At 37.5% G+C, this 22,283-nt stretch overlaps 2 protein-coding genes across 2 annotated transcripts; both read right to left on the bottom strand.

Moving 5' to 3' along the window:
• Positions 1 to 480: 480 nt before the first annotated feature.
• Positions 481 to 2,076, bottom strand: LOC149635056 (uncharacterized). The gene is made up of 2 exons (XM_089850893.1): positions 1,417 to 2,076; positions 481 to 829 (listed from the first exon to the last, which is right to left on the bottom strand). Exons 1-2 carry the CDS (start codon positions 1,427 to 1,429, stop codon positions 504 to 506), a joined length of 339 nt encoding a protein of 112 aa, XP_089707019.1. The 5' UTR covers positions 1,430 to 2,076; the 3' UTR covers positions 481 to 503.
• Positions 2,077 to 4,937: 2,861 nt separating this feature from the next.
• LOC149635055 (uncharacterized) lies at positions 4,938 to 10,100 on the bottom strand. The gene has a single exon (XM_089850919.1). It carries the CDS (start codon positions 10,098 to 10,100, stop codon positions 4,938 to 4,940), a length of 5,163 nt encoding a protein of 1,720 aa, XP_089707045.1.
• Between the last annotated feature and the right edge of the window lie 12,183 nt (positions 10,101 to 22,283).

Here is a 22,283-nt window from a genome sequence, read left to right as displayed (position 1 = left end):
CAATTTTCGAAGTTTAAAATTATAGGGAAAATGTTATTATTTTTGTGCTAAAAATTTCATATTGGTGTATAATCTCCATCAACTGAAAAACAACAGAGCGAGATTGGTAAAGACAGGAGTTGATTATATCAAGTATGTATTTAAGCCTAAATTCGTTCTTGTTTATGCTTATAATATTTTAGCTCCAGAGAAATATCAAAATGAAGTAAACAAGAGTTTCAAAATTATACATATAAAATCACTAGGTACACTATTTTTATATGGATGAAATCACAATCCCTATTTTATACGGATGAAATCACTATACCTATATTTATTTGGATGATGTCACTATACCTATATTTATAATTGAGTCTAATAATAATAATAAGCAAATTTGTATTTAAAAGAATTACTCCATTGAGGTTCTCATTGTAAAAAAAGCTTTATTTTTATTAATTGTTTTTTTTTTTTTTTTTTTTGTTTTCACCACCTTAAAAGAAATTTAAAAGTTTTACAAGTAATTATTTGTTTTCGGCCTTTTCTGAATTGGGCCCACGGTAAGGGTGGCCGTTATTTCGCCGGTACGTACGGCTTTGTTGGCGTCGGGGTCGGCGGCTCCTGACATTGGGGAGATCAGGACATCTCCTAATTAAATGCCCTGGGAGGTGGCAGTGGTAGCACTTTTTTGCCTCAGGTGTGAGGCATTTCTTCGGATCTTCATCCTTTTGGATAGCACCTGAATCCCCACTTTTTTCAGTGGGTGTGGCTTCGTCGTTGGGTTCGTCGTTAAGAAGTTTATCTTCTGCAGCCTGCACGAGCATTTCATTTTCAGTTTGTTTCTCCAAAACTTAAAATACATAATTTTTATGTATACATTTATGTATAAAATTTATATACAGGATGGTTCAGATCATAAAACGCAATAGGTCTATGGGGATTTTATTTATTTATTTTGCAAAATTCGTCAATTGAAAATTTAAAACTATCTTTTGATTAGACGTAATTGGAACCAATCGAACAATTTTTTCAAAATTAGGCCCAAAATTGAAGATATTTTAACATCCTAAAATCGGCGTAAATGGGGGGAAACATCGAAAAATTACATTTAAATTGGGCCAAAATTTAACAAATCGGAAAATTACTTAGATTCTTTCCAATTACGTATAATTAAAAGATAGTTTTAAATTTTTAGTGAGAAAGTTTTAAAGTAAAAAATCCCCATATGTAGATCTATTGCTTTTTATGATATGAAACACCCTGTATTTACTAGATATAAAACGGATATTCAAAATCATAATTTTATGATTAACCACAAAAATTAATATTCCCTGTTCTAAACCAATAAATTCCTAGGGATATTCCCAATTACAGATGTAATTTACCAGTTTAATATAAAAATGTTGAAAACAATTAACAAAATCATGAATGACTTACTTTCAACGGACATGATGTTAAGAGATGTGAACGATGTATCTCACCAAAAGTCAAAGCCAGAATGAAGGGTTCCCCTAAGAATCCCCTTAAAAATGTGTTATGGCGCTCTCATAGAGCTTTGCTAGGTTGGCCTAAAACGTTTCGCAGGGCTACAATGCATCCGTCTTAGCTTTAGCCATATTATCAAGCGCAGGTATCTTGGCGACATAGAGCTTAAGCATAGCGGGTAGGTAGAAAAGGAGATGGGGTTGATCATCCCCTTTAAAATCAACCAAAGTTTGCTCACTGTGGTTTAGAGTGGTGAGCTACTGAGATGGGAGGAGCTACGTGACTTGACGTCAATAATGGTGGCTGGAATATGGTAGAAGCAGGCTTGCTTCAATATCTATACCCGGTACCAGCGTGGTTACCTCATCCTGAGGCTGAAATGAACATGAGGTTGTGGGTGATTTGCCTGAGGTTGAGGATCAAGAAAATGAAGACGAGGGTGTGGGCGATATGAATAACTTTTGAAAGCAACGGAGAATTTTTGCAAACTTTAAAATGTCCAACATTATAAAAACATGAAATTTAAACCATTTAAGAGTGTGAATTTCTAAAATTAAAAATTTTACCTTACAGAGTATAAAATTTCTTTATTCTTGTAGGAAATTGTATAACATTTTAATTTTGTTATATTTGATTATATCATTTTAAAAGAGTAGACTGTTCAATGTTTTGGGCCTTTGTACATTACATTTAGGGAAACATTTAATCATCACTAACAGTTTTCGCGGGAACAGATGTTTAAAATGACTACACGGATATCACCAAGAGTTCAGCGATTGTATATTCATCGGTATACGTGAATATACTCAGCTTAAGGTATTTGTAAATTTCAATAGTAAGGAAACTCTCAGTGGGTAGAGTTTAGGAAAAAATACGTTTAAACGAGAAGGGTGTTTTTTTTCCACCAAAAATGTCGAGTATGAAGGTTTTAAGGTATTATTCCTATTATTTTAATATTAAAAGTTAGTGATATTCTGAAAGACTTTACAAATATCTTAGTGTTGTGCTAGTGTGTTTCATACATATGCACAACAAAATAAATTTCATGGAGCTGTTAATTATAATATATTTTGACACAAACATCATAAGGACCAGATGTCAACCTAAAAAGAAATTAATATGGCCGTAGAGTTATCATAAAATTCGACAATTTCTTTTCTAATTTCGAGGGACTGTAAGCTATAAACAAATTTAAAAATATATTTTTTCACATAAAAAACATAGGGGACCAGATGTGAAACTTAATGGGAAATGAATATGGCCTTAAGTGTTATAATAGAACTTTATAATTTTTGTTGGCGTTGCCCTCCCCCCCCTCGATTTTTTTACACAGCTGCAGTTTAGACTGTTTCTGGATTACTCGATTTGAAGTTCTATGGGTTTCCGCGAATCCTTGATTTCCATCAGGTCTCCAGTCTTTTGGTTTAGTTTTTTGTATTTGTATTTATTCTGCCTATGTGGCTTTAGGAAATTTAAGTCATTGGTCCTTCGGGAAATCTTTTTCCCTCTTAGTACCATTCTTTCCAAGTCTCTTAGCAGCTTTACTGGCTGCAGTTTTTATCTTGGACGGGCTTTTATAATTAAGCCTAGGTATACGTACTTTCATTTCTCAGTCTTGAAGTTGCGGTACTAAAAAATTTTCGTACTGTGTAGCTCCGTTTTGCGGATAGATATGATAAATTTCATTCATCTTGTCATAACGAAGCTTGTGGTTTTAATTTGGAATAAACATTTTGAGGGGGGAGAGAGTTATACATAAAGATCCATTCATTGCATACCATTTCGAGGTTTGCGGAAAGTGGTTTTTGGAACTGAGGAAAATACACCTCATTTACAAAAATAATAAAATAATTTTGTTTTTACATTTAAACGACGATTAGATACGTAATTCAATTTAAATTCGTAAAATAGTTTGATTATAGTTTCAATATATTTTGATTATTATGTGAAGATGGAAATCTTATATATTTCGCAAATACTTGAATGTATATATTTGATAAATTAGTTTCTAAATTAGATAAAAAAAACAATCTTACGGGGGAGAAATTAATAATAAGGGAAGTTTATATTTTAAAACGTTTCAAAATAAGTAAAAAACTTAAGCGGTAGGCCTAATGATGAAATTATGCAAAAAACGTTTCTCAGCAAGGTGATCTCAATCAAGTGTATACACATCACTCTCTAAAGGCCGAGAAAACATGATCAACAAGAGTAAATTCTATTTAAGAATTTAATCAATGGATATGTTATCTCCCTCTGAGTGATCTACCACTCTCTAAAGGCCAAGAAAACATGAGCAATACGAATAAATTCTTTATTTAGAAGAATTTAATCAATTGTAAATGTTTTCTCCCTCTGAGTGATCTCGATCTCGTGTATACACATCACTCTCTAAAGGCCGAGAAAACATGATCAAAAAGAGTAAATTCTATTTAAAAATTTAATCCAATGGATATGTTATCTCCCTCTGAGTGATCTACCACTCTCTAAAGGCCAAGAAATCACGAGCAATATCAGAAGAAAATAGGGGAAGTGGGTAGCTTGGGCAACTTCGCGAGGCGTCCCATTTACGGATTTTTCGCGCCATTTCCCTCCCCGTGGGGATGAAGAGAGATAGGATTTTTACGCGCATTAACACACGAGTGACGTGATTCTGTGGACAGTACGGTCCTACGCCTTCCAACTGACTAGAGGCAGACTACACAAGTTAGTTCCACAGTTCGCTACATGGTGGCGTTCGCAATGAAATCTGGTACTATTTTATGCTTCGCGCCGATTGGCCAGATTCAAATTTTAAGGGTGGTAGGGGAATCGACCATTGTAAGTGAGAATCACTGGACGACTTGTATGGCTCAAGGCTACGGCTACCCACTTCCCCTATTTTCTTCTGGCAATATGAATAAATTCTTTATTTAGAAGAATTTAATCAATTGTAAATGTTTTCTCCCTCTGAGTGATCTCGATCACGTGTATACACATCACTCTCTAAAGGCCGAGAAAACATGATCAACAAGAGTAAACTCTATTTAAGAATTTAATCCAATGGATATGTTATCTCCCTCTGAGTGATCTACCACTCTCTAAAGGCCAAGAAAACATGAGCAATATGAATAAATTCTTTATTTAGAAGAATTTAATCAATTGGAAATGTTTTCTCCCTCTGAGTGATCTCGATCACGTGTATACACATCACTCTCTAAAGGCCGAGAAAGCATAATGCCATCTCCCTCTGAGTGATCTGACCCCTTACTTTTATCGAATGCCATTTTCTAAGCTTGTCTTCAATCTTTCTAAAAACAAAAATCGATTTGTGAAAAGAATAGGTCGATTCTTTATAATCAGCACTATATTTCTGGATTAGCAATACGTTTCCAAAGGCTAAGTCAAGCTGACTCCCTTTATTGGTTGAAACCATGTTCTTCAACTCTGAGTGATCTCCCCTTACTTTTATCGAATGCCATTTTCTAAGCATTTTAAGGCTTGTCTTCAACCTTTCTAAAAACAAAAATTGATTTGTGAAAAGAATAGGTCGATTCTTTATAATCAGCACTATATTTCTGGATTAGCAATACGTTTCCAAAGGCTAAGTCAAGCTGACTCCCTTTATTGGTTGAAACCTTATTCTTCAATCCTGGCATAAGTTCAATTTGCCAAGGCAAAAAAAACTTTGTCAATGCCTGTTTTCTTAGTAAAAAGTCAACATTAAAATCTCCAACCACCAAAGTGGGTACAGTCGGATCGTATTTTTTAGAAAACACCCTAGTCAAATCATCTAACACCAGTTTCAGGCTGGCTTGGGGCGATTTGTACAACAGTACTACCGCTATTCTCTCGCCTCCCAATTTACAATCGAGCCAAATCCGTTCAAGGCGGGCTATGGGCGATGGCTGCCCATTTGGTAGCCGACCACGAGTGACTTTACAATCTAAAGCCTGTTCAGTCACTTTACTATTTCCATAAATCGTCGATCCATAAGATCTTCTTTCGAGAGCGTTCTCGGGCAAGAAAATTCCTCCAAAATTCTCGAATTGAGCGATACTTAAATCATCTTGCTCTTTCGCTCGAATTTCCACAAACAAAAGCAAGTCAGCACTGACAATGAAATCATCACGTCTGACATCCTGCAAATGACCCCTTAAAGACTCGGGGTTATGGAAAAAAATAACTGGCCGTGAAAGCAATGTGGACACGAAGAGCTGCGCTTCTCTTTCCATTCTCTCCATTTCTATTTTAACGAAGTCATTGTCCTTTGGAGGTTCGGGTGCTACAAAATCACCATCGATAAAAAGCCCCTGAGCGGAAGTGGCTCGGCTGCAAGCAACGTAAAGCATTGACCTTTGCATTTTTCGGTTTTTGTTGGTATGAACCACCACGCATTTGTAGGTATCACCCTGACTCTTATGAATGGTTATTGCTTCTGCCACTTGCAAGGGAAATTGTTTCCTAGACACAGTGACGTTTTTATTCGAGTGTCGAAGCGTGAATGATCTCACCGTCTTTTCAAGGGGAGTCCACGAAGGCTCGGTCTTGGAAGCGACAATCAAAGCGGTACTTTTAGCTCGAATATCTTTACCCACCCTTTCGTGGTCAAAGGAAATCCAAACCCTAATAGGAACACGAACCCCGTCTGGACGCACTCCGTAGTCAATTTGACGAATTCTGCCAGTGGCTCCATTAACAACTCCATCTTGAATGTCAATGTTGTTGGTAACCATATAGCGAGCACTAATTTGCAAGCGAATTTTTTCGCTCAATCCGTAAGTTGAACTGGGTTTCAGTTGTTTCGCTCTATCCAGTATATTTTTTCGCACAAGCGCTTGAAAGTCTCCTTTGACGTTATCGAAAGCCAAAGAATCGCAAAATTCAGTATTAAACTGACTGAGACGCATCTCATTGAAATCTGCCGCGCCTTTGTTCGTAGCATACAGATGTATGGCGTCGAGAGGAGGCTCGCTTTTTACATTCACCTGCTGTTTCTTGATTAGTGATACGTCACTGACTTCCATTTTTCCTATTGCCATTCGATTCAGAGCCATGGCGAATGCCTTGTCTTCCTTCTGACGCATGATCTCATTCAAGAAAAAAATCTTAAATTCTTTCCATTGTGGATTATTATCTAGCAATCCAGCATAAGGGGTGTCACGAGCCTTAGGAATTTGAAACGCGTAACTATCGCCTACTGGTTTCAGTTGGTTAAAATCGCCAACAACCAAAACTGAAAGTCCACCGAATGATTCTTGTGACCCCATAACTTCTTGGCACCTAGAATTGACCTTCGTGAGTATTCCAACTCCTGCCATTGAAATCTCGTCAATAATTATCAGTTTAAGATCCTTCCAGGCAACCCTAATTTTGTTCAGGGTTTCTGATTCCATTCTCGACATGGGCCCTCCGTATTGGCTAACTGGAAGCGAGAAAGCCGTATGCAAAGTGGTTCCACCAATGTTAAAACCGGCTTTTCCCGTGAAAGCGCACTTCAAGACAATAATGTTGGAGTTGTCAGCCCCAGGTTGTTTGTGGAAGTACCTAGTGACGCCCTCGCAAACGGCGTTAATGAGAACGCTTTTACCTACGCCGGCTCCTCCAGTGACAAATAGGCGGAGATACTGGTCGGGCTTAGTTTTGAAATGCCCAAGAATGTAGCCAAATATTTCTCTCTGCTTTACGTTTAGACCCTGTACCATTTTGGCATAGTCACTGTCCTCTACTATACGAACAGTTTGCACGACTGTGTAGTCTGGGACATGGCAATCGGGGATTTCCCGTCCAATGTCTGCCGTAGCATCTCGTACGCAAGCCAGAACGGCGAATTCTGGGTCATCCATCGTGTATTGGCGATCTCTTTCATCTTGATGCTCCAGTATTGGTTGCACATTAGCCAAATCTACTTGAGCTTCACTTTCGAGGAATTCTACCCTCGCTCTTTCAAAGTCGGCTTCACCAGTTTCATTTACAAATTCTTTTCTTTTCCGCGAAATCATTTCCAGATTTGCTTCGTAGACTTCTTTGAAATCCTTTTCCAAAATATCTGTGGCCTCGTCGTGCCAAGGATAGAACAAGAGAATTTGCTCTCTGTAGAAATCCAACGTATCTTTCTCGATACTGTAATTCCTGTATCGGAGGACTTTTGCCTGTGTACGTTTGCGTACAAACCCATGGCCATGGTTCAAAGCCATCCAAACCGAAGCTACATTAGATTCGGGCTCGCTATCATGTCGTTCATCCTCGTTTAAACTTGAAACTTGCCGACCTCGGCCTTTTTTCTTATTGAATTCATACCAAGCTGAAAATTCAGCCAAACAGACTGATTCCATATCATCTGGCCTTAAAGGGTAACGATCGATTAAGCCTTCCGAAAAAATATCTGTACTATCTTCTGGCAAATCATCAAGCTGGCTCTTTGGCTTGAGAATATGAACACGTTTCTCTGGCATATTTGTGTTGATAAAGATGGTAATTCTACTAGACTTAGACACGGTTATCTGCAGGCATAAGTACGCCGCTTCTTGGGCGGAAATTTCATGACCAGTGAGAAACTTGTTGGCGATAACTTTAAGCCTTTCTTTAACAGTAGAGCCCGCCTGCCTAGCGGCTCGCATAGCTTCCATAAGTAATTGGGAAATGCCACGCTGTGATTTTCCAATGTAAGCGATGACGTACATAATGCACGCGTAAGCATCGAGAACAAATTGAATGTCCATATTGGCTCTCCATATTCTAAGAATGTCTTTGTTGTAGGCGTTCACTCTTACTTCCAGAGGAGATCTCTTCAGGAGAATGGTTTTTCTCTTAAGATTTAATGTAACGCAATCAATATAGACCCGTTCCGTCATTTGAAGAGGCCGCAAAAACTCTTCAAATGTTTTAGGAGAATTTTCAGTCGTCAGAGCCGCTATGGCTTTTTCCACTTTCTTATATTCCAATGCGATATGTTGACCGTACTCCTCTGTCCAATTTCTTAAAATAGGATCGTGAACATATGTTCTCGGCATTGGAGGCCAGGGAATTCCAAAACGACAAATCGTTTCTTCTCCCCGTTTCACCTTGCACGTTCTTGTGTGTTTGTGCGTTTGAAGAGGAACCAGGTTGACCAAATCTTCATTTTCTGATTTGGCGCAAGAAATGAAGCACTCAACAAAAGTCTCGACTTCTCCAGTGTTTGAACCATCCGGTTTTAATTTTGGAGCACCGGAAACCCAAATTACACTGTGCACATGAGGAGACCCACGGTGTTGAAACTCAACTCGATAATAATAGTCCACCACTAGCCCCAGAGGTCCAACCTTGCTCCTAAGGTACTTTAATAATGCTCGAAATCTGTAATCAAAATATCTCGCGCATGTAATAGGGTCCTCCTGAATCAGCTTGGCTTTATCTTTGAAAGCCATAGCTTCAATGTCTTGGTTATTCGTTATCCTTTTGCCAGCAGTTACCAACAACGCATTTATTAACTCAGGCCATCGGGTTTCGGCCGCGCTTACAGTCAGGAAAAACGTAGGAATTCCGAGTTGTCTCACCATGGCCAGAAGGTCCCTCGATTTTCGTTGCCAAAATGCGGGGGAGTAGCGAAGGGGCTCCAGTATTCTGAAACCATCGTCATGGTGAAGCAGCGATTCAATTGCACCTTCCAACCTCAGTGTCCCCGCTGTTAGTCCACGCCCGTCAGCAGACTTAGTTTTGCGTAAACAAATTTGAATTGCTTGACTGACTTTCATAGTCTCAATCTTTAACCATTTAAAAAATAGATTGGTGACGTCACTAGCGCATCTTCTGTCTGAAGACAGCAATTCCCATTTTACAATATCTTGATAGCTGCATTTGACCTTAATGTCCCTTTTCTGCCCTCCATAAATTCGAGGAAAGGACAGTTCTTCGCAATCTTCATCGTATAGCAAAGACACGGGACGGCTACCTTCTCCTGGTGCAAAGGTTATCGTGATATTAGTGTCCAATAAATCATCAGCTGATAATAGCAACGAATCTCTGGCTCCACAATTGACGCTTTCTTCTTCCTTTTCCTCAACCCATTCTTCGTCACTATCAATTTCCTGCACATTGACACTCTGGCCCACTTGCCCATCACCTTCGATTGAGGGTGTCTCGTTCACTTGTGCGGCTTCACTTTGAGCAATATTTCTGTCGTTTTCGTTTACGACGAAATCAACCGTTTCTTGCACCAACGTGTTCATGAGGTCCTCCGAAAGAGTGATGCAATGTTTCTTATAAAGTGGTGATTGCAGCAAACCCTTAAGCGCGGCTAAAATAAGCTTAGGGCGCACAGTTTCAAACAAAAATGGGTTATTATACTGCATGCGACGCATTAATTTCACTTGTATTGTATGTGTGTTGTCAGGCAGCCTTGGTAAAACGGAACAGGACGTGTCCACGTTACAAGGAACATTAACAACGGTGCCCTTTAAACCTTTTTGCGAATCACAGCCAAGAGATCGTATTTGAATGAAGGGAATTCTAGGGCTAACAAGCCGTTGCTCGAGATTAGATAACCCTGTAACAGTCTCATTAACGACAGGGAAAAAAAAGCCATTAACGGGGCTGTATTTTGGAACCAACCCTTTAGATACGGCTGCATGACAAGGCATGCATAATTCCACTAAGGGAGTTATAACACTGGTCATTAATCCGACGCGTGCCTGAAAAGTTTCTAAACTAATTGAGGTCGAACTGTTCTTAAAACAAAGTCTAGAACATATTTCGCACTTGTGCGTAGGTACATCCTTAATCGATTCAGAATATAAAAATTCTTGATATAATGGGTCATTTTTTAGTAGCCCTCCTAAAGCAAGAAGCGAAATTTTCATTCTGACGAAATTCATGGTCATCCCTTCGTTCTGCCATATCGGAACTACCCTTTTCTCGATATTCAGGGTCTTCCCTTCGCTCCGCCATACCGGCCCTCTTCTTCTCCCGAAATTCAGGGTCTTCCCTTCGCTCCACCATACTGGCCCTCTCCTTCTCCCGAAATTCAGGGTCTTTCCTTCGCTCCGCCATATTGACCCTCTCCTTTTCCCGAAATTCAGGGTCTTCCCTTCGCTCCGCCACGTTAGCCCTCTTCTTCTCCCGAAATTCAGGGTCTTCCCTTCGCTCCGCCATACTGGCCCTCTCATTCTCCCGAAATTCAGGGTCTTTCCTTCGCTCCGCCATATTGACCCTCTCCTTTTCCCGAAATTCAGGGTCCTCCCTTCGCTCCGCCACCTTAGCCCTCTTCTTCTCCCGAAATTCAGGGTCTTCCCTTCGCTCCGCCATACTGGCCCCCTCCTTCTCCCGAAATTCAGGGTCTTTCCTTCGCTCCGCCATATTGACCCTCTCCTTTTCCCGAAATTCAGGGTCTTCCCTTCGCTCCGCCACCTTAGCCCTCTTCTTCTCCCGAAATTCAGGGTCTTCCCTTCGCTCCGCCATACTGGCCCCCTCCTTCTCCCGAAATTCAGGGTCTTTCCTTCGCTCCGCCATATTGACCCTCTCCTTTTCCCGAAATTCAGGGTCTTCCCTTCGCTCCGCCACCTTAGCCCTCTTCTTCTCCCGAAATTCAGGGTCTTCCCTTCGCTCCGCCATACTGGCCCCCTCCTTCTCCCGAAATTCAGGGTCTTTCCTTCGCTCCGCCATATTGACCCTCTCCTTTTCCCGAAATTCAGGGTCTTCCCTTCGCTCCGCCACCTTAGCCCTCTTCTTCTCCCGAAATTCAGGGTCTTCCCTTCGTTCAGCCATATAAGCTGCATACCTCTTCCTACTTCCCTCCTCTTGCCTTCTTTCAGTTTTGTATGTTTTCTCTTTCTCCCGGAAATCGGGTTCTAGCCGTCGCTCCGCCATATAAATTCTAATCCTCTCTCTATTTTTTGCATTTTGCCCTCCCTCGATACTTTTTGGGTCTTGCCCTCCCTCGGCTTTGGCAATTGTCTCTTTATCTCGTTTAATTTTATATAATTCTCTGCGTCTAGCATTTAATTTAGCTTTAACCTCTGGATTCACAATTTTTTTGGCTCCTAGGCCTTGCCCTCCCTCGGTTTCGGCAAATGTCTCTTTTTCGCGCTTAATTTTATATAGTTCTCTGCGCCTAGCATTTAGTTTTGCTCGAACCTCAGAATCCACAGTATCTCTCCCCTTTTTATCACTAGCTTTCTCTTCCGTGCTACTCTCACCATCATCTACATGGTCCCTTTTTTTGCGACCAGACATTTTTCTTTATGAGTTTATCACAAAGAAATATTTTCGAATATGGGATATATAAGAAATGAAAAAGTTATATATCCTACTTGAAATCTTCAAAGATTAACCAAATACTGTACAAGCCTTTCACTGTAACTTAACTCTCGTTTTTATACACAAAAATACTCAGTGACTGAAAATATACACCTTGGCATTGAAATTTCAGTCAAGAAATGAAGAGGATTTAGTTGCTTGCAGCAAAGGGAAAACATCCAACGTAAAAAACAGGAAGTGGTTAAAGGGAGGGTGAAGTAGAAAATCGAGTTATTTCTTTTCAATTCTTTTCAATTATTCTACAGATTATAAGACCAATCTCCGTAGTGGAACGTCCAGGAAATATCTCCGAATGATTTTAAAATTAAAATTAGGTTGAGATTTATATAGTAGTGTCATCCCATGTTCCCATGTTAACTTGCCAAAAGCCCTAATACAGGCAGAGAAGGGTAGTGTCATCCTATGTTAACTTGCCAAAAGCCGTATTTCAAACTAGCCTAAAAATCTGAACCTAATTTGAATTTTAAAATCATTGGGAGGTATTTCCTGAATGTTTTTCCACTTCACCCTCCCTTTAACATTCCAACGCAAGCAAACCTTATCTCCTCAGGCCTTTTAGATAAGCCCCGACTCTCTGCATGATTTTTTTCCTTTTTTGGGGGGCGAGAAGCTAACGAAGACAAAAGTAGTGTCATCCCATGTTCCCATGTTAACTTGCCAAAAGCCCTAATACAGGCAGAGAAGGGTAGTGTCATCCTATGTTAACTTGCCAAAAGCCGTAATACAGGCAGAGCTAACAGGCAAAGAAGGGTAGTGTCATCCCATGTTAACTTGCCAAAAGCCCTAATACAGGCAGAGAAGGGTAGTGTCATCCCATGTTAACTTGCCAAAGCCGTACTACAGGCAGAGCTAAGACCGTTAACAACCCCCGGGACTTCCAAAGCAATAAGATCGTCGAATTGAAGACGGCCCAAGGGCAACCCCTCTATACCTTACCCTAATGAGTGAATAGCGCTATCTTTTTCAATGCTTAAATGATTTACCGTGCATAAAATGAGAGTGAATAGCCCCTCGATTCCCTACTCTAAACAGTGATTAAATTATAACCGTATTATAACCGTATAAATTTACTTGATTTACCGTGCATAAAATCAGAGTGAATAGCCCCTCGATTCCCTACTCTAAACAGTGATTAAATTATAACCGTATAAATTTACTTATGCTGTAATTCTAATATTCCGGCGAATCGAAGAACAGATAGTTTTTAGTGATAGTCCCCTCGATGAGTTTACAACATAGACTTATGCCGATGCACACTTATCGCATCTTATAAATTTCAAACAAGGACTTATGCCCAGAAACTTTTGAAAGAGAAAGTTTAGTTATAGTGATTACGCATCATTTTAGTGATTATCCCCTCGAATTACCTTTAGCAATGCTAAAATGTCAAACGCATAACGCTCATTTAACACTATGTTAGCTCTATCTAAACCCACATTTGAATGAACCGCCAAAACGTTCCAGTCAAACATAACATAGATGACGATAGCTACCGAACGAGAACGAAACACATGAAACGGGGAAAATCGTTATCTATTTAATTAGCACATAAATAAAAAGGAAATAAATATAAAAACCCCAAACATACAAATTCATAAGTATCCGACCCCACAGATAAAAATTCAAAAGTATCCGACCCCACAGATTAAGAGGTACCCCACCCCACATCACCCTGACATTTTAGAGATAAAAATAAATATTAAAAACTCGGGGTTTCTATCAAGTCTCTATAGCTCAGTGGTAGAATTTCCGTCTACTACGTGAGCGACCCGGGTTCGAATCCCGGCTGCGATCTCAAAAAAATTTTAATTAAAATTAAATTTCTAACCGAGCCCAGTAACCCCTATCGGTGGGTTGTGGTAATATAAAGTTCATTTTAAGCTAAAATCTGACGATAACGATAGCGAAAACTCCGGCCACTACTGTTACTACTGTTACTACTGTTACTACTGTTACTACGGCTCGGGTCAAACTAAGAGCCTCATGTTATACTACGATGTGGCTAAAAACAGTTAAAACCACCGAAAATTAGAGAAACATTACTAAAGATTCTTTTAAAATACAGAGAAATTCACAATTTGCCTATCAGTGTGATTCAGTCTTTAGCTAATGACATTCTACTCTTTTGTGAACATATTTTGTGTAAAAACAAAGAAAATGTGTTAGAAGTAGTTCGGAGAAAAAACATTGAAATTGATGAAAAAGAGTTGTTTACTAAGAATATAGAGGTAAAAGAAGCTTTCGTAAGCCTAAATTCTAATTACAAAATGTCAGCACTTTGCAAATCAGAGTATGGATTAATTGAACCAAGGCAATATACCTATTCTGAAACATTAGCTAAAAAGAAGAAAGACTATTTTCATTATGTGCCAATCATTCAAGTTATTCAAAAACTCTATTTTTCGGAAACATCAATTGAAAAACACGACACGTTGGATAAAATACCAAGCAATTGCATCGGACACTTCCTTCAAGGAGAAGTTGCCAACAAAATGATAGAAAGTGACCCTAGATTTAATTCAAAAACCCTTTTGATTCAAATTTATCTCTATGAGTTTGAGGTTGCTAACCCATTGGGATCGAAAAGAGGCAAGCACAAAGTAGTAGGATGCTATTTTACAATTTTAAACTTGCAGGCAAAATATCGTTCAAAGTTAAGCGATATAAATCTAGTCTTTTTCGCTAAAGCCAAACACATTGATAAATATGGATGGAGCGAAGTTTTTGAACCTTTAATTTTCGACTTAAATATTATGAGAGAAGTAGGCATTTCTATTGAAAATCAAGGATTTTTTAGAGCTGCCGTTGCCTTATTTTCTGGAGATAATCTCGGACTCCATAAATTAGCCGGTATTAATGCTAATTTCAGCAGAGGACGAATTTGTAGATTTTGTATGATCTCTAGAGAAGACGTTTCAACCATTACGAACGAGAACCAATTTCAATTAAGGTCATTGAAACGACATATTTATCACTTAGAAGGTATCGCGAAAGACCCCAATGAAAGAGAGATATATGGCGTAAGGGAAGAAAGCCCTCTTATGAAAATAAACTATTTTGATTTAACGCAACAGCTGCCGCCAGATCCGATGCACGACATATTAGAAGGGGTAATTCCAAGTGTGTTGAAGAACGTTATATGTTATTTAATTACTGAAAAACAACTTTCTCTTGACGACTTCAATAAATGTATCGAAACATTTCGGTTTGGTAAAACTGAATCAAATAGACCAGAAACCCAAAGCCGAAATTCCATAATGGGGGATTCGATCTTAAAAGGGTCGGCCAGCGAAATGTTCACCTTATTTAGACTTTTGCCTTTTATTTTATTTGTTTTTTTACCTCAAGAAGGCGATCCTTACTGGAATGTATATTTAAAACTCAGGGAAATTGTGCATTACATTTTCGCAACACATTTACATACTTCATTTTTGTCTAATTTTGCGAATTTAATAGAATCATTTTTAAAACTAGTTAGTGAAGTTTTAGGACCTCGTGTCATGACTCCAAAATATCACTACTTGGCTCATTATGCTAACGCGTATAAACGATACGGGCTTTTAAGAACATTATCCTGCATGCACTTTGAAAGCAAGCACAGTTATTTTAAAAAAATTGAAATTATTTCAAATAATTTCATAAATATTACAAAATCTTTAGCGACTCGCCATCAATTTTAACAGTGCTATAATACTTTAAATGAACAATGCAACGGAATTCAAGATACGTCATCTGGAAAGTGTATAACTAAAGACAGCTTGCCATTGAGCTTATGTGAATTGCTTCAAGAATATGAAGATGGAATGTATTCCGTTTCTAGCGCAACATTAGACAATACTAGTTACAAAATTAATTGTCTGTTAGTGCATAAAGTTATAGGTAACGAGATTAATTCATTTTTAAAAATTAAATATATCTTTTGTGGTAATTGTTCTTTAACATTATGTGGAACCATATTTATTGTTAAGAATTTTTGTAAACATGTACACGCATACGAAGTCGAAAACTCCACTGACTAATGGGTAGTATTAAAAGCAGGGCAAGAATTGCAGTATGAAATGTTGGACATTTATACTGTTAAAGAAAAAATGTATGTAGCTTTACGATCGAAATGTATAAACATTGAAGTTGATTAGATGTTGTAAATAATTCAAATTTCTCATTTTCTAAACATCTCTAACTAAAGGTATAAATAAACGGATCTTTTAAAAAGTAAACTTTGTACATTTTCTGTAATAACGTGCTTTCTTTTTAGTCAGCGGTTATTCCAGAAATAGGAAAATTTTAGGCCGAACGAAAAATTCAAGGTCGAACGGCCAGTAAATATCCATACTATAATTAGCGCTGCAAGGATACATTTTCATTTCCGATAACAAATCTCTTGTATTACCAACACAAGTGTGCAGTAAAGCTCCATAAGTTAACGGACAAAAGGGTTTAGATAAACCTCGAACGTTTGGGAATGAAAATCGCGTTCAAGCAAGTTCAAGGTCGCGGCTGCAGTAGCGCGAATTAGGAAGCTAGGGGGGGGGGGAGGGCCTGCGGTCAGACGAGATTTTTACGAAAATCTCTGCCCTCTATTATCCGCGTATTTAAGAAAAAAAACCATTTAATTTTAAAATCATTATTAAGTATGCGAAAAATAAATATGAAATAAAATTAGTTTTGGTAGTTGAAAGCATACAAATTAAGTAAAAAATAATCATCTCGAAAATATCATAATTATCAGTGCATGCACACCGCACCGCCATCTATTATGCGTATATTTAACGAAATTGTATATCAATATATAAACTTATTTAATAATATCTAGAAAAATACAACAATAGTCAAAGGCGTGAAAGACGTATATTTAAATATTTTTTGTTCTAATTTCGTGATGTTATTTTTTTAATTAGCATGAAAAGGTTATAAACCCTTTAGGTTCTATGAAAGGGATGAAAACCTTTCATGGAATGTAAATAAACCGTTTCGAATTTGGAATTATTACAATCCTTTTGTAAACCATACACGGTATGTTTTTATACACCATAACAGTTCATAGATGTTCAGTAAACCCTTTCCAAACCATTATGAAACCATTATTTTTGACAGTGCACAGTATGTGTGCCAAATTGTTGACTATACTGTTCAATTTTGCATCCCTAAGAAGAAATCCCACCACACACACAGTGTGCAACAATGAGCATAAAAGTGCTCAACCTAGCAAACCGTTTTGGTGATCAATTTTGGTACCTGTATTTACTGTTCAAAACTGAACGCAAAAGTGTTCTCCCACTCCCAGTGTGTTGAGGCTTTCCACAATTATTTGGTCAGATTGGAACAAATATTTCTTAAGAGTGTAGGGTTTTGCATTCTCTATCATTCATGTGATATTAAACGGCAAAAGTGTCTACAAACCAAAATATTTCTTCTTAAAGTGTTAGTGCCACGTTTTTTGAAAAGTGGCTAATTTTCGTTTTAAAACATCAATTGGGTTATAACAGTAGATCCAAAGTAAAAAGTCTTATATAAATTTATTCATTTTGTAATATGAAAAAGAAAATTGATATTTCACATACCTAATTAAGACGGAATAAATTATAAATATACCCCTGGTGACGTCGTAAGAGGTTGACCAGCACGAGACAGATTTCATTACGAGAGCTAAGCCTAGTTTTTAAACATCGCGCGTGCGTCAAATTCGATCAGTTTGAAAGCACCACCTATCAATAAAAAAATAGGACTTGCGGAGTCGCGGTTCACGCGCGCTCGAATCGTGACGTACGTCACGAGGGGTATATGGAGTACCGCGAAATTTAACTGTCAAAATAGTTCGCTGAATTTGGGGTGCGATTCAGCAGGCATGCGTTATGGCTTTAACGCAAGAAAACTTGCGTTATGGTATCACTTTGCGTTAAATTTCAAAAAATGCGATTCACGTGTCGTCGTTACGATATCACGCGTTATCATAAGGCCAAATGTCGGGGATATCGTATCGCCACCCGTTTGCTGGCGTTATAGGTTTATCACGAACGTTATAAAACGTTTTCCCGATATTTTACCCGCAAAAATTCAAAATGGCTGCCCTCCGTGATGCTTGTTCAAATATCGCGCGCTGATTAAATTGAGGAAATAACAAATTTAAATAGAGAAAGAGTTTTTAGAGATGATACACAGTAAAAAAAGAACATTCGAAATTGAATGTTTCAGCGTTCAATACCTTGCCACAGTGGTGGTACGCCTTAGCAATCAAATATTAACGCCTAAAGTGGTATTCAATTGTACACGTTAAGGAAATGTTCATATTTTAACGCTAATATTGATATTCAAAAATTCACGCTAACGAAGCATTCAGATAAGTTCATTTTGGCAATCAAATATGATTGCACTAGCATTTAAACGAGAGCATTTTGGCGTTCAAACGAGGTCGTGTTTGGCGTTCAAACGAGGTCGTGTTTGGCGTTCAAACGAGGTCGTGTTTGGCGTTCAAACGAGATCGCGTTTGGCGTTCAAACGAGATCGTGTTTGGCGTTCAAAGGAAAGCGATTTTGGCGTCCACATGTAAGCACTTTTGGCGTTCAAACGAGAACGAATTGGCATTCATACGTAACTGTTTCGCGTTATAATAGGATTGCATTAACAATTTAATGAGAACGATTTTGGTGTGATCAATTCACGCCATGGTCAAATATTATTTGCCCGTATTAATACCCTAATATAAGCCTCTATTCACCTAATTTACCTCATTTTAGTACCCTATTTACAGCATTTCAAGTTGATTTGACTATAGTAGTTAACCGCTTTCCTCCCATTCTGCCGACAAACGCCGCAAAATGGGACAAACATCTTGGGTTAAATGTTCCCAATGAAATTAAATTACTAATTCCCGGGAACGCAACGATTCTATCTTGTATTGCAAAAATCTACTTAACCTATAACGATTGAGTGGCTAGATAAAATGAGCACTAAACCCAATTATTTTGTAAAATATTTAGCAAAATTGATAGTTTACAAGAACCAAATAATTTTAAATTGAAGAAATGTACCTATATAAAAACATTTCTTGATATTTATTTTCATTTTTAAGTCATATGCATAGGGCTCGGGGTTTTTTGGTCGATTTTTTCGAAAAATACGATTAACTACAAATAATCGAAAACTATTCAGAAGTTTATTCGTTTAAACAATAAAACAATTTTAGATGATATTTTTTGACATTGAATAATCTTAGTAAGATTTTAACCGACAAATGTATTCAATCGACAAAATTATTCGAAAAACAATTATGTAGAAAAAAGGGTCGTACTCTACGTTCGGTTAAATTAAAAATATTTTCTATTATAAAATCCACTTGCTTTGAAGTCTAACTTTTAGCGTAATATTTTGTAATTTAAGCTTTGTAAAAAATATCCAAATCTTTTTTTGAAGTAAACTTTCATCTGGAATATTGTCACTAATATTTTTTATTAGAATTTAACATGCATACGCTTTTCTCCGTATCAGTTATTTATGATCAGATCGCAAAACTCAATTATTGTTACAATCTTTTCGATAAAACCCAATTCCAAAAAGCCATGGTTATTACGTTAGTGGACTCTATAGCAAAATACTTTCCTCCAAGCACCAAAAGTATATATCTGTGATATTTTCGCCAGGGATCTCGCGATACCGCTTAACGTAACGTCGAAATGGCGATAAAAGCAACAACTGTTAATGTGTAACATCAGAAGAGGGATAATAGATAATGCTAGCTTTAATTCGAAAATCGATGTCTTCGATTCTTGGTGCGAAACCCATCCATATTATCTCAACATAAACGCCCTAGACTCGAACAAAGAGGGGTTAGTTTAATATGAAAGGGTTAAGGTGAAAAAGGGAAGTGAAATAATATTTGAGCATCACCAAGATGCCTATTTACCTAGAAATGCAATCATTTCTCTTTATTGATAAATAATTGCAGAAGTTAAAACAAAACACAGACAGACACGTCAGGTACAAAGCCTGTCTCTCAGGAGAAGTAAAAATCCACTTGTCCCTACCGCCTACTAAAGTCACACTCGAAACATATTTTGATCATTTACTTGAAAACGACTTCTCTATTCCGTTTTTATTAACTAACGATATCAATACTAATCCTATATTAACTTTGGAAAGAGTTTCTTGGTACGGAGTAAAGACTCAGTATCTCGCTTTATACAAACTATTAAATGTATCTAGTCTTTCGACTTCATACCCAATCTTCGTTACTCGTCCTTTATAAACTTTGACTACAGATTTTTCAGTTAAGAAAGGTTTTTCACAAATAATTTATTAAAATTATATGATATTAATTATTTTTATCTGAAGTTACTTATTATTCTTCTAGTTGTTGTAAAGAGACGTTTTTCCTAGAGTATGTCTCTTTTGCGACTGTATGAAAACCTTAAAGTGGTGTAGTTAGATTGTTGATGTCAGTTAGTAGAATAGTGGTCAGTGCAGTTTTTCAGATATCCGTCAACTATGAATACGATTCGGAAATTGAGAACCCTTTGGTTCAGATTAGGAAGCTGCGAACGCGATCCCCTGGGGTGTAACAACAGGCAGAAAGCCCAACAAACACACAAACAGATGAATACGTCGAGAACAGAACGTTTCAAAAACAATCATCACTCGGTGAAATAAAAAATCTAGCCTCTATATTGGCTTCATATGAGTCCAATATTGTTCGACATTTGCCCACTGTCGGTTAGATATTACACCAATATGGGCTTGATATTAGTCCAATATCGGTTAGAAATTGTCCAATGAGGGTTTGATTGATGTGTGGATAAAATCTTGACCATTTCTGAGTTATAATCGATCCCTTAGATGATTCTGGATCAAATTTTGGATGAGGCTTTAAATCTGGCTTATCGTTCGACCCTCCCTTTTTGGACACTAGTTACGTTACACAAAAATAGATAAAAGCTGTGCTGTCTCAGAGTCAGCCGTTTGGATCCATTTACATCCAATTTTGGACAATATTTTTTAACAGTACACGCCTTAGGAAATAGTCAAGTGCTAATAGAGTAGTGATGAGGGTACTATTTATCGCGTATGTGATTCGGTTTAGTTTGTTTTTATGTTCTCATGTTACCACACTTTGTGGTACACTTCTCTCGAAGAGAAGTATTATATACTTCTGATAGCATTGACAATCACAATGTATTTATTGATAGTTCTTACCATTATCAGGTTTTTAATTATAATTATTTGTCAATTATTGAAACTTTGCGTTTTTTCGTTAATATAAACCTAAAAAATTCAAAAAGATCAAAGTTTATCGTAAAAAAATAATAGTGCCGGTAACTCGTCCAAACATAATCGATAAAAGAAACCAAAACCACATTTGTATCAAGAAACGTATGGATCATAATTTTTTATTCGAAATCGAATAAAAGGTATCGCAAAAGAACTTTTTTGAATAAAATTCTTCTGATTATGTTGAAAATTTTAGTTTTTCGGAAAAAATACTTACGATTAATAATTGCACCACTCTACCTTTTTTGAAAACAAATCGAGACGAAATACTTTTATATAATCTTCGTTTAACAAATTTTGGTATGTTAATATGTTTGAATAATAGTTAACCGATCCCCGAGCCCTACATATGCATCACATAACACTGCAAAGAAATTTTAACATAAAACGAGTACCAAAATATGATTTCCTAACGTAATACACTGCCTATAAAAAAGGCATCAGCAAATATTTTATTTTTAAACGCTGCCGAAGATAAAAAATTTCTTATTATTGAAAAAACAAAACTTTTACCTCTCCGAGTCAAGAGGACTTACAGACTTATTTACCTACACAAGGAAATATATCTCTCTTTTTTGATGTAAAAATTTACGCATTATTAAAGCTAGGTTCCCTCTTGACCGAAAATGACGACCGAAAACTTTAGCGCTGCATCAAAAAATTGAGTTTAACGCAGGCCTTCGACGGCAAGATTTTAGTTCGGTTCACACATCCAACCGAATTCAGACCAAAAGAGGCGGTCGGCAGGTAGTCAAGTGGCACGAGTTGGAAGAACTTAAGCCTTGGCCTTTGATTTTCCCTTGTTGGTATCTTAATTAGGGAGCTTAATTCTACCAAATTAAGGTCAGAGATTCAAATCAAAGGTTTATTACATACAAACACGGCAATAGCGACTAGCGATCAAATCCGATTAGAGAATTCAAACTCAAAAGTTCATAACATGCAAAGGTGGCAATGGCGACTGGCGAGTAGAAAAAAAAACTCAAAGCGGCGATAAAAAACTCCCCTATTATGAGTTCAGCAGAAGCTTCATCCCGAAACGAATTTTGATCGGTTATGAATATAATTTTACGTCGGCCTCTGCTTCAAAAATAGAACACCAATTCTGTTCGACCGAAAGCAGTTTCGGTCACGTTAGGCGGAAGATGTTTTACCGCAGAGGTACTTTTGCAGCGTTTCCGTCGTGTTTTCGGTCAAGTGCGAATAAGCAGATGACATTTTACATCCAATAAGAATGTGCCTTGGACACATTAAATCAGTCAATGGGGAAAAACAGGAAATTA

This window comes from Phalangium opilio, unplaced genomic scaffold (genome assembly GCF_054372755.1).
Source record: "Phalangium opilio isolate 3A_F unplaced genomic scaffold, DU_Popi_V2 ptg000095l_1, whole genome shotgun sequence".
Lineage (NCBI taxonomy): Eukaryota > Metazoa > Arthropoda > Arachnida > Opiliones > Phalangiidae > Phalangium > Phalangium opilio.
This window is presented reverse-complemented; position numbering and strand designations above follow the sequence as displayed.